This window comes from Danio aesculapii, chromosome 6 (assembly GCF_903798145.1).
Source record: "Danio aesculapii chromosome 6, fDanAes4.1, whole genome shotgun sequence".
NCBI classification, from domain to species: Eukaryota; Metazoa; Chordata; class Actinopteri; order Cypriniformes; family Danionidae; genus Danio; species Danio aesculapii.
The window spans coordinates 39,298,717-39,319,094 of NC_079440.1; the positions used below are offsets into that span (position 1 = coordinate 39,298,717).

Sequence of the window (20,378 nt, forward strand, 5' to 3'; positions counted from 1 at the left end):
GTTATTTGTGTTACTGTTGCCTTTCTTTCAGCTCAAACAAGTCTGGCCATTCTCCTCTGACCTCTGGCATCAACAAGGCATTTGCGCCCACGGAACTGCCACTTGCTGGATATTTTCTCTTTTTCTGTCCATTCTCTGTAAATGGGCTGTGCATGAAAATCCCAGTAGGATCAGCAGTTTCTGAAATACTCAGATCAGCCCGTCTGGCACCAACAACCATGCCACATTCAAAGTCACTTAAATCACCTTTTTTCCTCATTCTGATGCTCAGTTATATAATTATAATTTAGCTATATATTACCTATGTAATAATACTACAGTTTTATTATTATTTCAATATAAGTATTTAATAATGATTTATATAAAAATTGTACAATATTCAGAATCACCTAATAAAATATGTAGAAAAATAAGTGATCATATCAATTTTAATCCTATAAAATGTTTTTGCTGAAAGCAGGATGAAGCCTAGCTGTTTGAGGAACAACTGCAAAATATGAGATTCAATTACTGTTCATCAGTATTTGGGGGCTGCACTGTTATCAAATGATAATTGTTCAGAATATGCTGACAGGATTATTTGATTACATAAACTTGTTTTATTATGTAATTGTATTTTATAAATGATTGTTAACAGAGTAAGGGGGTGTTTATTTAAGGCTTGTGTTGTTTTGATTCCCTAAAATCCCATCTTCGTTCTTAAGAGTACTGACACACTTATACAGAGGCAGCAATAGGTGGCGTACTTGAGCAACAGGTAAATTGTTGAATGAAGGGGGATGAAGTTAAAGGTGAGCACGAGTGATGTCTTGCGAGTGCCTGTTGGACGATGATACAACACATTCTCAGAGATTTGGAGTGAATTAATTTAGTGGATATAAAGAATTAAGTGTACAATAATGGACAAACTCAGAGCGGTTCTGGGTGGTCGGGATGAAAACAATGACAACAGGAACATACTGCAGGTAAGTTACTAATAACATTTGATCTAGATCTAATTAAGAATGTCTGAAATTGTAATTGTAAATAATAACAAAATGACGTTGGCTTACGCTGCCGTTCCAACTTAATTTGAGATTTATTTACTTATCATTTTTACTTGGAGGTGCGAACTGCGAAGGCACGTTAATCACAGTTGTGTGTTGTGTTCACTGCAGGCGGCGAATGAAGCGTCCACACTGGGATGGGGAACGCGCGTGAAAGGATTTGTTGGTTGTATGGTCGTTGGAGTGGTGTTTTCTATCTTGGTCAGTCATTTAAACTTTATATCATTTTATTTTTGTAGCTTCCTGACTATTGAGAAGGGCTAAGCGATGAGTTGGTGGAAAATGTTTAGAAGCTGTGTCACCGGTTTGGCCTGTTGTCAAGAATGGCATTTCAAGTATCTTGAGTGAGAAGAATAGGAAAAGAACTTGTTTCTCTTGTATTATGCTGTTTAACTTTCTGTAAAGTTTTCTGTTCACTTAAAAATGAAAACTGCCAATTAATTTTCTCACTCAAATACCATCCATTTTGTCTTTAGTGATTCATAAAATGCAAGTCAAGGCAACCTGCACTTTTAGAATCATAAAACAACATATAGGCAAGACAAAGTTACCTGTCGTTCATGAAGACAAATTGATGTCTTACTAAAGGAACCAATCAATCAGAAATTGAACATTATTTATGATGTTATTATGAATGCATTTATGACAGTCTGTAGCTGCTAATATATATGTCAACGTAAAAAAATGTGTTAGGGTTTCATGACCCTTTAAAAATCTGATATTCACATTTAATTGAAACAATTAAACAAATGAAAGGTTATGTTAAATTAGAAATGACAATTTCTGTTGGAGGGATTCACCCCAAACTTCCCCATCATTTGTCCAACTCTTCTCTGATTGGTTGGCGGGCCAAAGCAAAGGTTGCAACTTTGGCCCATGGGCCCTGGTTTGGGCATCTCTGTTGGAAACACTGTTTTGTTTTTTTGCATGTGCAAAAAACGTTTTATAACACCTCACTGCATTGTCATGAGCCTCGGGTATTGTTTTATTTATCCTGCATATTATTTTGACTATAATGGTGCCAGTAGAACATTTTTAATCTGCAAGGACTGTGGTTTCAGTTCAAAATATTCTAATGAAAAAAAGACAAATGCATCTTGTAGAAATATCCCTTTAAGTGTCATTATATTAATAACCTGCATTTTTTATCCCCCTCAGGGAGTATGTTGCCTGTTTATTCCCAAAATTGGGATACTTCTTTTTGTTGTGTTTTATACATTTGGAAACGTATGCTCCTTAGCAAGGTGAGTCATCAGGTTTATAGCAACTAAAATTCAGTGACTATTTTTATTGTATTTTAATAACTTTATTCATTTGAACTCATCAACAGCACCATGTTTTTGATGGGACCAGTGAAACAGCTAAAACGGATGTGTGACAAGACCAGAGCCTTTGCCACTGTTGTGATGATAGTGAGTTAATCCTTTCCACACCATACTCTACTTGACTATACTGTAAAGACAACAATGAGGATGTGACTAGGTGTAAAAATAATGCAGACATGTTAGTTGAGTCTTTCAGTTTATGACTTTTCAAGTTTTAAAGCAGAAGATGCTTAAAAGAAGTTTACTAATTACAAATTACTGGGGCCAGGCAGAATCTGTGGGCATTTTTTGCTATTTCTGCAGAGAATTTTGTAAAAAAAAAAAAAAAAAAAAAAGAAAAGCGGATTTTTTGCAGAATTATTTTGGGAGGATTATAACTGAAATTTTTATATATATATATATATATATATATATATATATATATATATATATATATATATATATATATATATATATATATATATATATATATATATATATATATATATATATACATATATATATATATATATATATATATATATATATACATATATATATATATATATATATATATATATATATATATATATATATATATATATATATATATATATATATATATATATATATATACACCTTTTCAATTTTAATTTAATGTTTACAATGCAAATCCAATTAGATCCACTTATTTGGTAAACAAAGAAAGTCTCTCATATAATATATCTACTAAAAGACAGAAAACTATTGTAAATGAATCATATTCATATTTTCATATTAGCCAATAATATTATTGTAATTAGTAAAAAAAAAACAGAATAAATATTCATTTAAACAAACATACACATTTAAAAAAATAGACTCAATGATGGGCAAAATATCTGCAGATTTCTGTGCACGCAGATTCCATGTGGGCCGATTTATTACTTAGATTATTGATTACAATTTCTAAAAACAAAGAAATACAGCATAAAATGTTTACCAGTCAAGAAATAAAAACAGGCCTCTTAAACTTTTTAATTTCTGGTGTTCTTGAGAACAAAATCAACTTTAGTTTTAGGCTGAAAACTCCTATGATCAAAATAATTTTCACTATTCAATAAAAATCTTATAAAATTATCCTCATTTTGAAAATAAAAAACATATTGCATTTAAATAACTTTAAAAAAACTCTTAAGAATTAATGCATTATATTTCAAAAACAAATGGGATGCACCAGAAAGTGTTGGATCTATAATTTGAATTTATGTGCTCTCTTTGGAAACGTTTGACCAGATGTTTAATGAGTACTGAAAGTTTCACTGTTTTTCTGTCAATAGACATGTCTGGTTCTCACACTCTGTGCAGTATTTTGGGTGAGCTTTCTGCCTTTCTCCTTACTGTATAGTTTTATATTTTATCTCTGAATATAATAAAGCTAATACTATTAGCTTTGTTTAACACTAAAAACTATCTGTACAACAGTGGAAGATCTTTGCACTCACTCTGCTGTTTGTCATTCTTCAAGTCCTTGCATTTGCATGGTAAGTTTACACTGACACATTATTTGTATGCACACCAGTAGCTCATAAACCAATGCTTATCACCAGTGTTGGGGAAAGTTACTTTAGAAAGTAATGCATTACAATATTAAGTTACTCCCTCAAGAAGTAACTAGTTGCATTACTTAGTTACTTTTTATTTTAAGTAATGTGTTATGTTACTTTTGAGTTACTTTTGCCTTAACTTTTAATACCTGGCCAAGGCTTGATCTCTTTCAGAACTTTTTTATTCTCACTGTATAACCTACACCTTCATTTGCTTTTAAAAAAAACACATAAACTTTTTTTTGGATAAAGTTATCTGATAAAAATTTTAGGATAATGCCCTGACCCCAGAGATATTTTTTATATTTTTGCTACTTTTGTACTGTTTGTCTTAAGCAAAATCACTGTCACATTGAGAAAGAGGACTGTCCAATCCTCTTTTACTTTTCTTCGATGTGTTTTACATAATGAACACATTCTCCATTGTCTGCATGATGCATAGTGACTAATTTTAATTCAACAATTTATATTTTAAAAGCAAATGAACTAAAGCTTAAAAGTAACTTGTATTACATTTTCAAAACAGTAACTCAAACATTATTACTTATTTTTTAAAAGTAATGTGTTACCCCCAACACATCTTATTACTGTACTGAAATACATTTGATCAAATTATTATTTTTTTCTCTATAGGTATGGCCTCTCATACATCCCTTTCGCAAGGTTAGTCATTATTTGTGATTTTAAAATATGGAATTGGATAAAAATATTAAAGATTTGATGAATGTGTGAATGTTTGTTAGTCGGTTCATTCCATTGTGGCAACTTCTGAAATAGAGACTAAGCTGAAGGAAATGAATGAATGAATAAATGAATGAATGAATGTTTGTTTGTTAAAAAAAATAAATATGATGCAAAAGAAATCAAGTACAGTGTTTTTAATTCGTTATGCTCTCTTTGTCTGAACCAGAGATGCTGTACTGAAGTTTTTCTCCATGCTGTGCAACATGTGTATGAAATGAAGAGCTGATGTTTGGCCTTTCATCACTCTGTGGGAACTTTCTGCTCAAGTATTCTGCGATTCTGGGGTCCACAAATAATCACTGAGACAATGGGATGGTGCTAGTGGTAATGGCTAGCTGGACGGCATGCTAAATCTGACTGTACATTTTACTGAATGTGTTTAAAATGTGTTGTGAAACAGATTTGTAAAGGTTATGCAATATCTTAAAATGGGTATTTATTAAAGTAGATATTGCAGTTATTATATTCAATAAAGCTGCCCTTTTAATTTTTTTTCTGTAACTTTGTCTGATACTATTTGTAAATAAAGTCTAGCTCAAATTTATTTTTTCTCTGTCAGAGTATTGCATGTAATTCCAAAGATAATCTGTCGAGATTTGAGAATTTAAGGTATTTACACGTATTTACACGGGTATTCTTTATAAAATATATATCTTTTAAATGTATGTATTTTTTTAAGAATGGCGCCTTTAAAGAGCGTGCTTGCGTTGCCAACTTGTCATTGGACAGCGTCAGTTTTGCTACACGCCCATTCACTATTGCAGGAAGTAGTCGAACAAGTTCACGTCAAACTGGCGCGCACAAGCTTTTAAAGAGATAAATAAAATTCAGATGATTTAACATAAACATAAACGTAAACAACAAGGATGTCCGAATTTCTGCGAGCAGTCAGAAACAACATACCAGAAAAGGACAAATCCGAACTAACGGAGAATGACCTTAAAAAATGGGGACTTGGAGGTGTGTGGAGCTAACTTGTTTAATGTTCAACCCTTAATCCTTATCGTGTTCAGTCCGTTTTGGATCCGGTGAATCGTTATTTTACAAAAACATTTTGGACATACTTCAATAACTGGTGTACATCGATAACTTGAATCGCCTAAAAAGTTTTACGTCGGTGTTACATTTCACTGCATTGCCCATTTGTATTAATAAAAATACGAAGAATCATTTGCGATTTAAATGAACAGATTTACGTGTATAAATGTATCTATAGATATAGATCAGTTGTTTTATTTTCATAAAGTTCATTTATAAGTACATATAATATAAATAACGTTGCCTGTATTAATCCCTTTATATTTAACGAGACGTATAGCTCATGATTAGCTCAAGAACAGTCCAGATGGATAAAAACTAACCTATTTATTGCTTAAAAAAGCAACATAAATATTATTCTTAAAGTTTTTACAGTCAGTAAAATTGTGTAATATATGGGACAAGATTAATTATTTTACAAAAGTTCAAAAACAACTGAATTTGCCTGAATATGCATTTTATTCATGATGTTATTTACATACATAAATGTGCAGGTGAGAGCCATTAAAAAAAAAAAAAAAAAAAAAAAAAAAAATATATATATATATATATATTAATGTTGCACCAATTCATGTACAGTTTACATATGTACATACGTTTAGTTGTGTACATTTGTTGATTTCTCCCCACTTGTAATGGTTTGTTCCACCTTTATTGAAATGTTTTAGTTTGTATTACAAAATTTGGTAAGTGAAAGAAAGACTGAGCAACAGTTTTTTTGACTGGAGTTTATTGTTATGCTGGTTGAAAATTCAGTAAACATCTTTAATTGGAAAGAAACCAGAATAAATGTATTACCTGACTGATTTTCTGAAATTCTGATAGTACAGTGTAATATAAATAAATAATCAGGGACTGCAGTCATTATTATATGGCATATCTCAACCTTAACCTGATGTCATATTTACTTAAGCATAAAGTTGCACTATGCATTAAATTTGTATGTTTAAAAAGGATGATTTTTATTAAAAATAAATTATTTTATTATACATTTTTACAAGTGACTGCCATGTCATCAATAGGGTATATGCACACAGACTTTAATTTTCAGTCAGCCAGTCCCATGGCTTCAGGTGAATTGTCGTCCCATACAAATTCGCCACAATTAAGATCTGATTGCTTTAAAAAAACAGCGATCTTCACTGCCTGACCAAGATGCGATATAAAGTGGGTATCAGAGCGAACAAGAAGCACTGCATTAAATTCTATTTTTCCGTGCCATGTCTTTAAAAAATGGAAATTAATTTGACCCCAGTATTTTCAATGGAGTTTTGTGCTCACCTGCTGATAATGGCGACGCCTGCGTTTCGTCTTTCGTCTCTTTTAACGCTTTAACAACCAAATGGTTGCTTAAGTCTATTTAACTGATTATATTTGAATTACATTACAACATCCAAGCTGTAAAAGGAACTTTATAAAACTGAAAATAGTCGCATAAAGCTTTCACCGGAAGTTCATCATTGGCTGAAAAACATTAGCTGTGCATATAGCCCATTCTGTATTTTTGAGCCTGGTTGACTTTTCACATGCCACATTAATTAAAGCAGTGAAATAAGGCTTCAGACACCTGTTACATGATTTAAAATCTGAACGTTTTTTTCTTACAAACAGCGCAGTTATCCTTTATCTCTTTCCTAATAGCTATTCATCTGAGGCCTTATCAGCTGGATGGAGTGAAGTGGCTGTCACTGTGTATGAAGAACCAGCAGGGCTGCATCCTCGGTGATGAGATGGGTCTGGGCAAGACCTGTCAGGTTAGTAATGGGATGGCTTTATCTTGCTTATATTGCTTGCTTTTAAGCCGAAAGATTTATTCCGAGATGTCAGATATGAGATAAGTGAGATGTCATGCTCTGCTGTAGACCATCTCTTTGCTGGCGTACGCTCGAGGAAGCCTTAAGATGAACGGGCCATTCCTTGTGCTTTGTCCCTTAGCTGTTTTGGAGAACTGGAGGCAAGAGTTGGAATGGTAAGAGACATTAGTTTATGATCAGACCTCTCTGGTCAATTTAGATTTTAAAAAACGCATGATAAAAGTCTTGGTTGATTCGTTGCTAAAAAATCTTTAAGTAACCGGTACCGATTTACTTTCATGATATTCCTTTCTCGTCTCATGAATTTCAATGGCTGCTGGGCGGTTTCCAAGATTGACATATCAAATATCAAAATATCTTCTTTTGTGTTCAGCAGGGAAAAAAGAAAATCATAAATATTTGGACCCAACTGAGGAAAGTAAATGATTCAGTTTTAGGTGAACTGACCCTTTAAATAGCTTAATGGATAATTATTAAAGGAGATATTATGATGAGCAGTTGAATTATTTTTTTTAATAGCTTCGTCTTAATATTGCGTAATGATAACATGTTGTAAATAAAAGACTAGCTTTGGTTTACAGACAATCTTTAAAAAAAACAATTGTGTTAAGAATGGCACATTTTTAGCCTTAAAGTGTGTTATATTTGTAGAAAAGTTTAAACATGGCTAAATATTTAACACTTTTTTTTTTGACAGGCATGAATTCACAAATAATTTTACAGAACATATTTTCACGAATGTATTCCATACATACCCAGATTAGGCCTGCACAATAGGGCTGTGCAATTAATCGAAAATTCGATTTCGATTTTAGGCTTCTAACGATTATGAAAAAACATTAATCGAGATAAATCGGTTATTCCATCATATACCGCCCATTTCCAATTGTACACATTTGTTGCTCTGCAAGGCTCAGTTCCACGTGAAAATGACTAAAAGCATGTACTGTAATGTAACATTTGCAGCATGGGATGCGCATCATTCATTGATGTACATTCGAATCATTCATGTTTTTAAAAGCGCGAGAGAGATTGCATGCTGTTGTGTGTGTGCGCGTCCAGCCTCAGAGACGAGCAGAGCACACACATCTAAAGTCATCATAATGTGAGCACTTTAATGGTCAAATAGGTGTCAAAACGCGGTGTTTGTGATTATTCATATTAACCCTCATTTGTGTAATAAACAAATGAGTTGAGAATCAAAAGACACGTGAAAGAGTTTTTCTTTCAGTGAAGATGCTTAAAGCACGGTTTGTTTCGTATTTTTATTCTATCATATTTTTTTCCCTTTCCTTATTTACAGGGAGGAAAATAACTGAATATATACAGTTGAAGTCAGTATTATTAGCCCTCCTAAATTATTAGCAACCCTTTTCCCCCATTTTCTGTTTTTCATGCCATTTCTAAACATGATAGTTTTAATAACTCGTTTCTAATAACTGATTTCTTTTATATTTGCTATGATGACCGCACATAATATTTTACTAGATATTTTTCTAAATACAAGCTTTCAGATTAAAGTGCAATTCAAAGGCTTAATTAGGGTAGTTAGGCAAGTCTTTGTCTGCAGAATAAACTACTGTTATACAATCAAAAATATATATTGCTTAAGGGGGCTAATAATATTGACATTAAAATAGATTTCAAAATATTTAAACCTGCTTTTATTCTAGCCAAAATAAAACAAATAAGCCTTTCTCCAGAAGAAAAAAATATTATAGCAAATACTGTAAAAAAATTCATTGCTCTGTTAAACATCATATGGGAAATATAAAAAAAAATAATAATTCACAGGAGGGCGAATAATTTTGACTTTAACCGATAATCGTTTTGAATTATTTTGGTCAATTATGATTTTCCCATAATCGAGCAACCCTACTGCGCAATATATAATTTCAGCATCAATATCTCAATGTGATCATTCGCAATAGTCACATCGCGAGTATATGCAATGTTGAGTCTGGATATATATTGCAAATCATTTTGCAAGTGTTTTTTTGAGGCCTGTGAGTGTGTGAGGATTTTAAAAGCCTTCCGGCATAAGAAAATGTACCGTTTGTAACTTTGAAAAATTAAAAAATTTATTTTGTGGAATTGTTTATAAAATGAAGACTATGCAGTGTTATTTTACATCTGATTATTCAGTCACTGTATACCTGAATACATTTTGACCTGATTTCGACTCTTTGGAAAACAATAAAAGGCTGTTTATTTAATTAGCTTATTTTTGTTTATTCAATTCTTCTCTGCTTGTGAATTGTTTATTATATTTCATGCAATCCCCTACAGAATCTTCCCAATCCATCTAAAATTAGAGATTATTTAAAAACATTTATTCAACTCATCTACTGAGTTTGTATTCCTATCGCAATATATATCGCAGAATAAAAAAATAGCGCAATGTGTAATTTTTCCAATATCGTGCAGCTCTAACCCAGATACTCCGAAATAACTAAAAATAATTTTTTTAACCAACTTGAGGGTTAGTAAATGATTTTTTAGTTTTATGTGAAATATTCCTTTTAAATTATTTAAATGGGAATTTATCAAATCAGATATTGTGAGCTTTTGAAAGTTGCTCTTAATTTACCTTTGTCTTAACATTGTGTAATAATAACATCTTCTAGATTAAAGACTAGCTTGTGTTTACAGGTGGTAATCTCAAAAAAAAATTGTGTGTGTTAAGAATGGAAAGTCTTAAAAATTGAAATTTTCAGTCCCAAAGTGTAATATATTTAAAGAATGGTCTAAATGAGGCAAAATATTTAACAGTTTTTTGACAAACATGAATTTACTAATTATTTTAAAGATATTTTTGACTCATGTATTCCATACATACCCATAAGCTCCAAAATAACCAGATTATAAAACATTAATGTTTGATCCTGCTTGGGGCTAGTAAATGATGAGTAAGTTTTAGGTTTTATGTAAAACATGCCTTTAAATATCTTAAAATGGGTGTTTATTAAACCAGATCTTATGAGCTTTTGAAAGTTGCACTTTAGTTTTTTTTTTAACCTTTGTCTTAACATTGTGTAGTGATAACATCTTATAAATTAAACACTAGCTTGTATTCACAGGTAATCTTTAAAAAATGGTTTGTGTGTTATGAATTGTAAAATTTCAGTCCCGAAGTGTGGTATATAAGAAAAGGCTAAATATATTTAACTCATTTTTTGACTGACATGAGTTCACACTATTTTTGGCGCATATATACCATGCATAACTATATGGTCCGAAATAACCAGATCATAAAACATTAATGTTTGATCCCACTCGGGGGCTAGTAAATGATGAGTACGTTTTAAGTGAAATATCTCTTTAAATATGTAAAAATGGGTATTTATTAAATCAGATATTGTGATCTATTGAAAGTTGCACTTTCTGTTTTTCTACCTTTGTCTTAACATTGTGTAATGATAACATCTTCTAGGTTAAAGACTAGCTTGGTTTTACATGTTATCTCTAAAAACAATTGTGTGTGTTAAGAATGGAAAGTCTTAAAAATTGAAATTTTCAGTCCCAAAGTGTAATATATTTGAAGAAAGGTCCAAATCAGGCAAAATATTTGACAGTTTTTTGACAAACATGAATTTACTAATTATTTTAAAGAATTTTTTTGACGCATGTATTCCATATATACCCAGAAGCTCCAAAATAACCAGATTATAAAACATTAATGTTTGATCCTGCTTGAGGACTGTTATATGAGTGAATTGTTTAGTTTTGAAATGTCCCTTTAAATATCTTCAAATGGATGTTAATTAAATCAGATGTTGTGAGCTATTGAAAGTTGAACTTTCTATTTTTCTACTTTTGTCTTAATATTGGGTAATGATGATAACATCTTTTAAATTAAAGTCTTGCTTTGATTTAAAGGCAATCTTGCGTGTTAAGAATTGCACATTTTCAGTCCCAAAGTGTGTGATATTTGAAGAAAAGGCTAAATATATTTGCCACATTTATTGACAGACATGAATTCTCAGCTTTTTTGATGCATGTATTCCGTACATGCCTAGATGCTTCAAAACAACCAGAACATACAACATTTAGCAATAAAAAAACATTGTGTAAAAGGAGGATTTTTATATAGTTCAGTTGACAGCAGATTTACTCTCTCAGCTAAACTTATTGAGCAGCATTTATGGCCATAATGAGGTGGTTTTACATGCAAGAAGTCCATGTGTTGTCACTGTCACTAGATGGAGACAATAGCATATACATTCTGAATATTTTGAGTCCTCCTTGAATGGAAAATCCAGTTCAGATGAAAGATTGCTTCTGGTTTTCTTGCTTTCCTTCAGTTTCTGTCCCAGTCTGTCTGTGATCTGTTACACTGGGGATAAAGAGAGAAGGGCAGAGCTCCAGCAAAACCTCAAGAGTGACCCACGGTTTCATGTTCTTCTCACCACCTATGAGGTAAGAACACCTTTTATCAGAATAACCTTCTGAGAGTTGCTGTCCAAACCTGTGAGCTGTTCTTTTTTTAATGGAAACTCTTTCTCATATTTAATAGATGTGCCTTAAGGATGCCCGCTACCTAAAAAGGTAATTTTTCTTTCCTGTTTTTGGCATGAAATTATATGAATGGATACAATATTACACTTAATACTGCTACTCAGGAATTTTGAATGTAATTACACAACCATATTTACACAAAAGTGTTTTTTTTCCCCAAGTTCTGCTGGTTGACGCATGTGCTGAATTTCCCTTGCCAAATCTGAAGCCAATTGTAATGGTTTATTTTGGTTTAATTTAGAATTTCCACAACCCTCGCAGAGCTCGGGGGATCAGAGTAAGCACTCCTACTTGGCCCCACCCTGATCCAGAATAGTGTTTTTAATGAGATTTTTTTTGTCACTTATTATTTATTAGTGGTATTTGAGATGTATATTTGTAAAATTTGGATATTTAATCTTAAATTTCCTCTCAAACTGTGCTTTGTGGTCATCTAACACTTGTTTAAAGTTAAAAGTTTTGTGAAATTAAAATAAAGGTTTTTTTAGATGTAACAATCAGTGTGTTAGTGTTAAGGATGTGTAATGGATAAATGATTGTTTTTTCAAGTCACCTCATCAGGAAACTGGAGTAAAACCGGACTCGAACTAGTGACCTTTGTGTGAGGTGACAGTGCTAACCGTTGAGTCACACTGTTGCACAATAATGTATCATAAGATAAAAATAATAGTCAATTTTAGGGCTGGACAATAATTTGATATCAATATATATCGCGATAGATTTTTTAATAACGGTGATATGATTTTTAAACCCATTTCTGGTATTTCGATATAAATTAGCAAATATGAATTTTATTACATATTTATAAGATCTTATACATTGTATCATTTGACTTTCAGTGCTCAGCCGTCAGAAAGAGCGTGATGTCACTTGCGTGATGACGCACATTAAAGACACGCTGCCAGCGCTCAGTAGTTGGTTAAGCTGCGGGGGTTGGGGACGGGGGTGCTGCTGATGACAGTGAAGAGGGTTGGGGAATCGCGGAAGAAAGCGAAAGTGAACAGCGAATGGAGAGGTGGTTGAAGAGGGGGATCGGTAAAATGAGGTGCCGGATCAGATTTCAGAGGTGCCGGATCCGAATCCGGCATGTTCCGGCAAAAATTAAACCCTGGATATAAACTTGATGCATGCATACATCCAAATAAACTCGATCCTGGCATATACTCCCACATTAACAAACGCACATACGTATAAACTCAATCCTTGCATATACTTGATCCTCGCATGAACACCCAAATTAACACTCACAAACTCGCTTCATGCTGGTATAGCACTCGAACAAACTTAAAAAAAAAAATTCACAAACATATTTATCAGGAATCTGGTTATTGCAAAGCTGATGAACTAGTAAGAATGCGATTAGTAGAGGTATTAAAACTGGTTAATAATGAAAATGTGTTATATAAAATATTAGTCTATATAAATAAACTATGCAAAATATATGAGAACTATTATATGTGAAACCTTTAAATTCAATTACGTAATTGCATACACAAATATAAATAGACAGATAGAACCCCTAAAGGACGTTCAAGATGAAAAGCAACCAGAACTATGAATATACTCATCTGTTTGTAAGGGCTAAATACAAATAAAAAGTGAACATAATTTTTTTAAACTTTTTTTTTATTTAAAAAAAAAAAGTTGTAAGAGCCTGGAGGTATTAAAGACTTTGGAAATTCAGTTTGCAGACATTTGTAGGTACAGACATCTATTGTGTGCGTTCTTGGCAGTTTTTTTTCCTGTCTTTTTAATATTGTCCATATCGATATCAGAATTATATCGTATCAACCGAAATAAAGAAATATATTATGATATAAATGTTTGCCATATCGTCCAGCCCTAATCAATTTTATAGTTATCAGTGACTTTTCTCTTCCCACAGCTGGAAATGGAAGATTTTAGTTGTGGATGAGGCTCACCGCCTCAAGAACCAGGAGTCGTTGCTTCACCAAACTCTCAAAGAGGTTACACAATTTCTCTTTAACACAATAGGCATGCTAATGCTTTAAAATTTGCCATTGTTGAATATAAATTCACTGTCAGTCTATGAAACCCCCGATATTAAACTTCCCCTTCCTGTCATTTTTTCAGCTTTTTCCTTCTATTAACTGACATCCTTTTCCCCCCTCAGTTTACAGTGGGATTTCGAGTGCTGTTGACAGGCACCCCCATTCAGAATAACTTACAAGAAGTCTATTCCCTCCTCACCTTCATCCAGCCCAGTGTGTTTCTCCCTGAAGCTGTTGAGGACTTTGTCAATGCCTACGCAGACATACAGACTGAACCTGCTCTTGGTATGACAGCACGAGGCTTTGCAGTTTGAGTGTAAAAATCAAACCTTTAGCGCTGAAAGACCACCATTATTAGCACTTAAAGCTGTTGGCTTAATCAAACGTTGAACTGCACCTATTTTACCCCTTTTACAAGATGTAAGATATACCTTTGGTGCCTCCAGAATGTGTTTGTAAAGTTTCTGCTCAAAATTCCTGTCATATAATTTATTATAGCCTCCAGAATCTGCCCATTTTGGTATCTGAGTACATTGTAGCTGTTTGTAGCCTGTGGCTTTAGTTGAATATGAGCTGCTTCTCCCCACCCAGCGTTCCCATGTGTGTATCTGCTTATCATCATGCATTACGTCAAATAAACAGCAGTCAGTGATAGAGACTCAGATGAAATACAGCTTATTAGTCAAAAATACCAAGCAAGTTTTTTTTTTATGTGTTTTTGGTGGAGTTTATTCAAGCCTTTCTGAAATGATGAGTCTCACGCAAATGCCATTTGCAGTACACACACACACGCACGCATATATATATTAGCATTTACTGACACCATATGGCTGTGGTCATTATAGTGGTTAATAATTACATAGTGATTTTACTGTCTTTATGACAAACATGATTTGTTTTTAAAAACGTTTTAAACTTATAAATCTTATAAAAATCACAGAGTTTCAACAAATACTTTAATCCCAGATTATTTGCAAAAACATTTTCTGTGGACATGTGAATACATGTTATTATAGAAACATGGTGCCTGCCAATAAATTCGGTGGGTGGGGAAAATTGCACTCCTAAGTCACATTGGGCTGAGCCTCGAAATCATGCGCTGGGCCTCGAGATTTGAGTCCTATTTGAACTTCAGGAAATTTAAAAAAAGAGACTTTATATCACTCCAATATGACTGTGGACACACTTTACATACAGACAGTTATGTCCAAACAGCTTACGAAAGTAAATTTCATCATAGGTGCCCTTTAAGTAGTCATAGTTAACCTTGAGGCCTTTAGTTTGATAGGCATGTTATAAAAAGGTCTTTTACTGGTAGAGCTTTAATTGTCAATTTTGGTGAAAATTACTGGACAATGACTTCCTGGCAGACAACATGAACTTAAAGTGATAGTTTAAAATGAAAATGTATTTACTATTTACCCATCTTCAAGTGCTTCCAAACATTTATGAGATTCTTGTGTTGAACACAAAAGAATATATTGTGAAAAACAAAGCTGAAAACCTGCAACCATTGACTTCCATAGGAGGAAAAACAAACACTTTTTAGGTCATTGGGTACAGGTTCCTACAGTAGCTTTCTTCAAAATATCATCTTTTGTGTTCGACAAAAGAAAGTCGGACAGGTTTGGAACAAGTAAAAGATGTGTAAATGATGACAAAATGAGCAGTTTATGGTGAACCATTCCTTTCAATCATTTTGTTTGTATTATTACAAGAGCACTGATCTGAGTGATATGAAGAAATTGGTCTGATCTGGTGCCAAACTGAGTACCTCAGATAACCCACAGACATGACAGAGCACACACACTTAAAAAAAAGATGTCAGAATAGATGCAATCTCCTTGACTCCTGTCAGGTTTGCCAGAGGCTGTCAGAGGATAGAAGCTCATAAATTTGTCACATTTGGACTCGGGTGACCTTGTGCTGGAGTTTGTAATATTGTTGTTCTTGTCTGCAGTCGATGAGCTTCATCAAGTGCTCCAGCCGTTTTTGCTGCGCAGGGTTAAGGCAGAAGTGGCGGCCGAACTGCCCAAGAAGACAGAGCTCGTGGTTTTTCATGGGCTGTCTGCTCTTCAGAAGAGATACTATAAAGCCATTCTGATGAGAGACCTTGGTAAGTCTGGCCAAAGATAAATCATCTGTCACTACAGGCAAAATGTAACACTTGAACCAGGGCTAGACATTAAAACTTTCCGGTTTGAAAAGAGTTGTCTGAATTGGAAAAGTAGTGTAATTAAAATTCAAAATAGAAGCACTGAAACTTTGCTAATAAGGACTATGATTTTATTGCATTCATTGTAAACATGAATTGACAATGGATGTACAGTATGGATATTGTATTGGCAATAACAAGGCTGCACCAGTTGAGACTTGAGACTCCGTGTGTTTTAGAACAACTCTTGAGGGGAATATTCATTCATTCATTTTCTTTTCGGCTCAGTCCCTTTATTAATCTGGGGTCGCCACAGCGGAATGAACCGCCAACTTATCCAGCACGTTTTTACGCAGCGGATGCCCTTCCAGCCGCAAACCATCTCTGGGAAACATCCACACACACACACTCATTCACACTCATACACTACGGACAATTTAGCCTACCCAGTTCAACTGTACTGCATGTCTTTGGACTGTGGGGGAAACCGGAGCACCCAGAGAAAACCCACGCGAATGCTGGGAAAACATGCCAAAAAAACGCCAATTGACCCAGCAGAGGCTCGAACCAGCAACCTTCTTGCTATGAGGCGACAGCACTACCTACTGCGCCACTGCGTCACCCCTTGTGGGGAATATAATCAAAACAAATGAACATGCACATTAACAGTCACAACGTAAACATACTGTAGTTACAATTTAAAAATAAGTTTTTGTGTAACATTCTTCAATTGAAGCACCACATGACCAAGAGTGATGTCAAATTTCATCATGATTATAAACAGGGACTGACATGTGCTTTTTTTTGCTCACCAGCCACTTTTCCAAAGTTACTAGCCACGCTGCGTTTTCACTAGCAACAATTTGTTGTTGGGTATATATATTTTTATGCCTAAATTTGACTTACAACTTACTTTATTTAAAACCCCTCCATGTACATACTATACTAGCTGGTAGTCAACATTTGAAGTGGATCAAAACCTTTCATCAAAGTTGACCTAAACCCAAACCAATAGCCTACCTGCTCTTGTGTAACTTTGATTGCTTTTTGATCCACTTCAAATGTTGATCAAGATATACCCGGTATATATACAGGTAACTATGAATACAATAAAAGTGGGAGGAGTGTGTAGGATTAACTGAAAATAAACTTTAAATATTTTTAACTATTAACTATTTAATAAAAAAAATAAATGAATAAAATAAATAAAAACTTTGTAAGAAAAATATGAATGGATAAATCAAAAGTACAACAGAATTTTTGCGCATCTCAGAGTACTCAACAGTGTTGTTTCGACAGCATTTTTGAACAGAACAGTTCAGTGATTGAATGATCTATAATGATGATAACATTGTTGAATAAATCTATTTTTTGAGCAAATGAGTTGAATAAACGACAAAAATCAGTTGACTCCACCTATGGACTATACGCACACGGACTATTAATTTTCAGCCAGGCAGCCCAAGGACTTCAGTCTTTCCATTACAAAATTGTCACGTTTAAGATCTGATTTCCTACAAAAATCTGCAGTCTTCACTGCCTGTTAGATAAACGATATGAAGTTGGTCTCAGATCGGACCAGAAGCACTGCATCTAATTCCATTTCCCCCGTGCCATGTCTTTAAAATATGACTGTTTATTTTACCCCAGGATTGTCAATGGAATTTCTGCGCTAGCCTGTTGCTACTGACAGTGCTAGTGGTTACACGGTCTTTCATCTCGTTTTACGCTTGAACAACTAAATGAATGCTTAAATCTATTTAACTGAATGTATTGTAATTACATTACAACATTGATGCTGTAAAAACAACCTTGTGAAATTAAAAATACTCACATTAAGCAGTTTATCGTTGGCTTTGAAACTCTAGCTGTGCATAGTGCCCATTGAGACCTACTTCATTTTATATTTACAAGCATTGTTATCTGTTGGCGGCAGTGGTGTAGTGGTTAGTGTGTCAACACATGCACTCCACTGCTAATGGCGACCCGAGTTCGATTGCCACCTTGCGGCCCTATGCTGATCCTTCCCCTCTCTCTGCTCCCCATGCTTTCCTGTCAATACTCTCTACTGTCCTATCCAATAAAGGTACCCCCCCCCCCCCCCCGCCAACCCAACCCCAACATTTTTAGATTTGTAAAATGATTTAAAGTTGTAATCTCATGATGTTTTTTTTATACAATAGTCTTGTGATGTAGATGCAGTTATGTGCTACTTCTTAAAGTCTGTTTTAATGCCTCTTTAGATGTAGCTTGTGCGTTTGCAGTACAATGGAAAGATGGATTTTGTCAATAGTCTTTTAATTGAATAACAGTCTTATGGTTTATTATAATTACATTTATTAGTCATTTTTAATAGATTTGCAATAAAGATGGCACAATCATTTAATGAGGTTATGGGGGAAAGCATTTTATACAGAAAATGAATGCACTAAATATCAATCAATCATAAATATGTTTCTACAAGTAAGAGCTAAGATTACTTCATAATAAATGGCACATCTTTTTTCTGTACTTATTTCTGACTTTATTATTCTTGAATAACCGACTGACTTCTTGTGCAGAGGATAAGCTTGTTTGAATATTTTCAGATGCCTTTAGGTCCGATCAAAGCACTAAGACCCGACTTCTGAATGTTTTAATGCAGCTCAGGAAATGTGTGGACCATCCCTACTTGTTTGATGGTAATTACTCTTTCACTTTCTGTGATCTTTCCATTGTCAAACATATTGATTATCGGAATAATTGTTATTGATTTTGCACCTGTTTTACGTTAGGAGTGGAGCCAGAGCCATTTGAGATGGGGGAGCATTTAGTGGAGGCCAGTGGAAAGCTTTCTCTGTTGGACAGCATGCTGGCGTATCTTCAGGAGGGGTGGGTTTGCTCACGTAAAAATTAGCTTTAAGTCAATAGAAATATGATCTGGTGCATTTTAGATGTTTAGATAGATTTTGATAGTGAATCGGGAATATCAGATTCTGAATTATGTGTACATTTATTTATCAGATTTACCTGTAGCAATGTAAAATATCCTCCATGATGTTTTAGCATCTGTTACAAACTGTCCGGCTCTAGACAGTCTGCAACATAATCAAGAGTCCACGACACCAATCGAATAATTGAAAAAAGGAAAAGATTTATTAAAGTAATTTAAACAAGCATCAAATGCAAAATAAATAATTTAAACAAACAAAAAATCCGATGCTGGAAGAGACCGATCAGGCAGCCCAAGTCAAACCAACAACGCAAGCTTCTCTTGATCGAACAAATGAGGAATCCTTTTATCATGCGCTCATCACCGGCAACGCAGCACACCTGTAATGCACTTCAACCTGCGCACAAATGGGAACAAGTGACCTCAAAACTATAGCGCCATCTAGTGGACCAGCAAAAGAAAAGAATAAACAAACCTGTAACAGCATCATATAATAAAAATCATCCATTTGGATTTTTAAAAATAAATTATTTGAAAAATAAAATAAAAATCTTTCATGTCCACTTGATTAAATTTAGCTAAACCTCAAAAGTTTGGAATAATTAAGATTCTAACAGTTCTAAAGTTTGTTTTCTTTTCAAGATCTGAGGTGAACTGTCTGCTGCTGCTTTCAGTATATGGCAATAAATGTCATATAAAATGGCATTTGAACTCACATTATTTGCATTTATCACTGAATAAAGCACATGAGGTTTATCTGAGGTGATTATTGTCAGTTTTCTGTTGTTCAGCTGCAAGAAACAAAAGCAGTTTCTAATATATCAATTTGAGGTGTTGGTTAGAACAACAATCCCTTTTAATATGGAAAATATTCCTTCTATCGCGTGCCATTGCTATTATTTAGAACTTGGTTTAATTCGGCCTTTAGACTCAATAGTCAGACTCACTAGTTCAACCACTGGGTGTCAAACTTACATACTGCACCTTTAAAAGATATATTTATACATCTCGTATATATGTGCTCATTAAGGCTGCATTATTTTTGCATTATTTGCAAAACTAAACACAGTAAAACAGCAATGTTGTAAAATGTTATTACACATTAAAATATATATATATATAATCTTAATCTATTGTAAAACGTTCTTGATTCATATTATGCATAATCAGCATAATTTTAGCTGCCTACTTTAGTCTTTGAAATCACGGAAATCATTTAAATTGGTGCT

The 20,378-nt window shown here is 33.7% G+C and overlaps 2 protein-coding genes across 2 annotated transcripts in view; both read left to right on the forward strand.

The window, feature by feature from the left end:
- The first annotated feature begins 765 nt into the window (after nucleotides 1-765).
- On the forward strand, nucleotides 766-5,224 carry sft2d2a (SFT2 domain containing 2a). The gene is made up of 8 exons (XM_056459100.1): nucleotides 766-965; nucleotides 1,158-1,247; nucleotides 2,205-2,290; nucleotides 2,377-2,458; nucleotides 3,670-3,705; nucleotides 3,815-3,873; nucleotides 4,570-4,599; nucleotides 4,847-5,224. Exons 1-8 carry the CDS (start codon nucleotides 900-902, stop codon nucleotides 4,896-4,898), a joined length of 501 nt encoding a protein of 166 aa, XP_056315075.1. The 5' UTR covers nucleotides 766-899; the 3' UTR covers nucleotides 4,899-5,224.
- Nucleotides 5,225-5,459: 235 nt separating this feature from the next.
- chd1l (chromodomain helicase DNA binding protein 1-like) overlaps nucleotides 5,460-20,378 on the forward strand; it is a 38,077-nt gene continuing 23,158 nt past the window's right edge. The window contains exons 1-10 of the mRNA XM_056460141.1: nucleotides 5,460-5,640; nucleotides 7,360-7,472; nucleotides 7,581-7,687; nucleotides 11,837-11,951; nucleotides 12,049-12,080; nucleotides 13,936-14,017; nucleotides 14,185-14,347; nucleotides 16,023-16,178; nucleotides 18,806-18,898; nucleotides 18,992-19,088. Of these exons, the coding sequence (XP_056316116.1) occupies nucleotides 5,547-5,640; nucleotides 7,360-7,472; nucleotides 7,581-7,687; nucleotides 11,837-11,951; nucleotides 12,049-12,080; nucleotides 13,936-14,017; nucleotides 14,185-14,347; nucleotides 16,023-16,178; nucleotides 18,806-18,898; nucleotides 18,992-19,088 (1,052 nt within the window). The 5' untranslated portion in view covers nucleotides 5,460-5,546. The remainder of the gene's footprint in view (nucleotides 5,641-7,359; nucleotides 7,473-7,580; nucleotides 7,688-11,836; nucleotides 11,952-12,048; nucleotides 12,081-13,935; nucleotides 14,018-14,184; nucleotides 14,348-16,022; nucleotides 16,179-18,805; nucleotides 18,899-18,991; nucleotides 19,089-20,378) is intronic.

What these genes read in the sequence shown, in the direction of transcription:
- sft2d2a (XM_056459100.1), top strand. Translation starts at nt 900, where the DNA reads ATGGACAAACTCAGAGCGGTTCTGGGTGGTCGGGATGAAAACAATGAC. An exon ending in AACGTATGCTCCTTAGCAAG is followed by an intron (nt 2,291 to 2,376) that starts GTGAGTCATCAG and finishes ACTCATCAACAG; the next exon opens with CACCATGTTTTTGATGGGAC. An exon ending in TCATACATCCCTTTCGCAAG is followed by an intron (nt 4,600 to 4,846) that starts GTTAGTCATTAT and finishes TGTCTGAACCAG; the next exon opens with AGATGCTGTACTGAAGTTTT.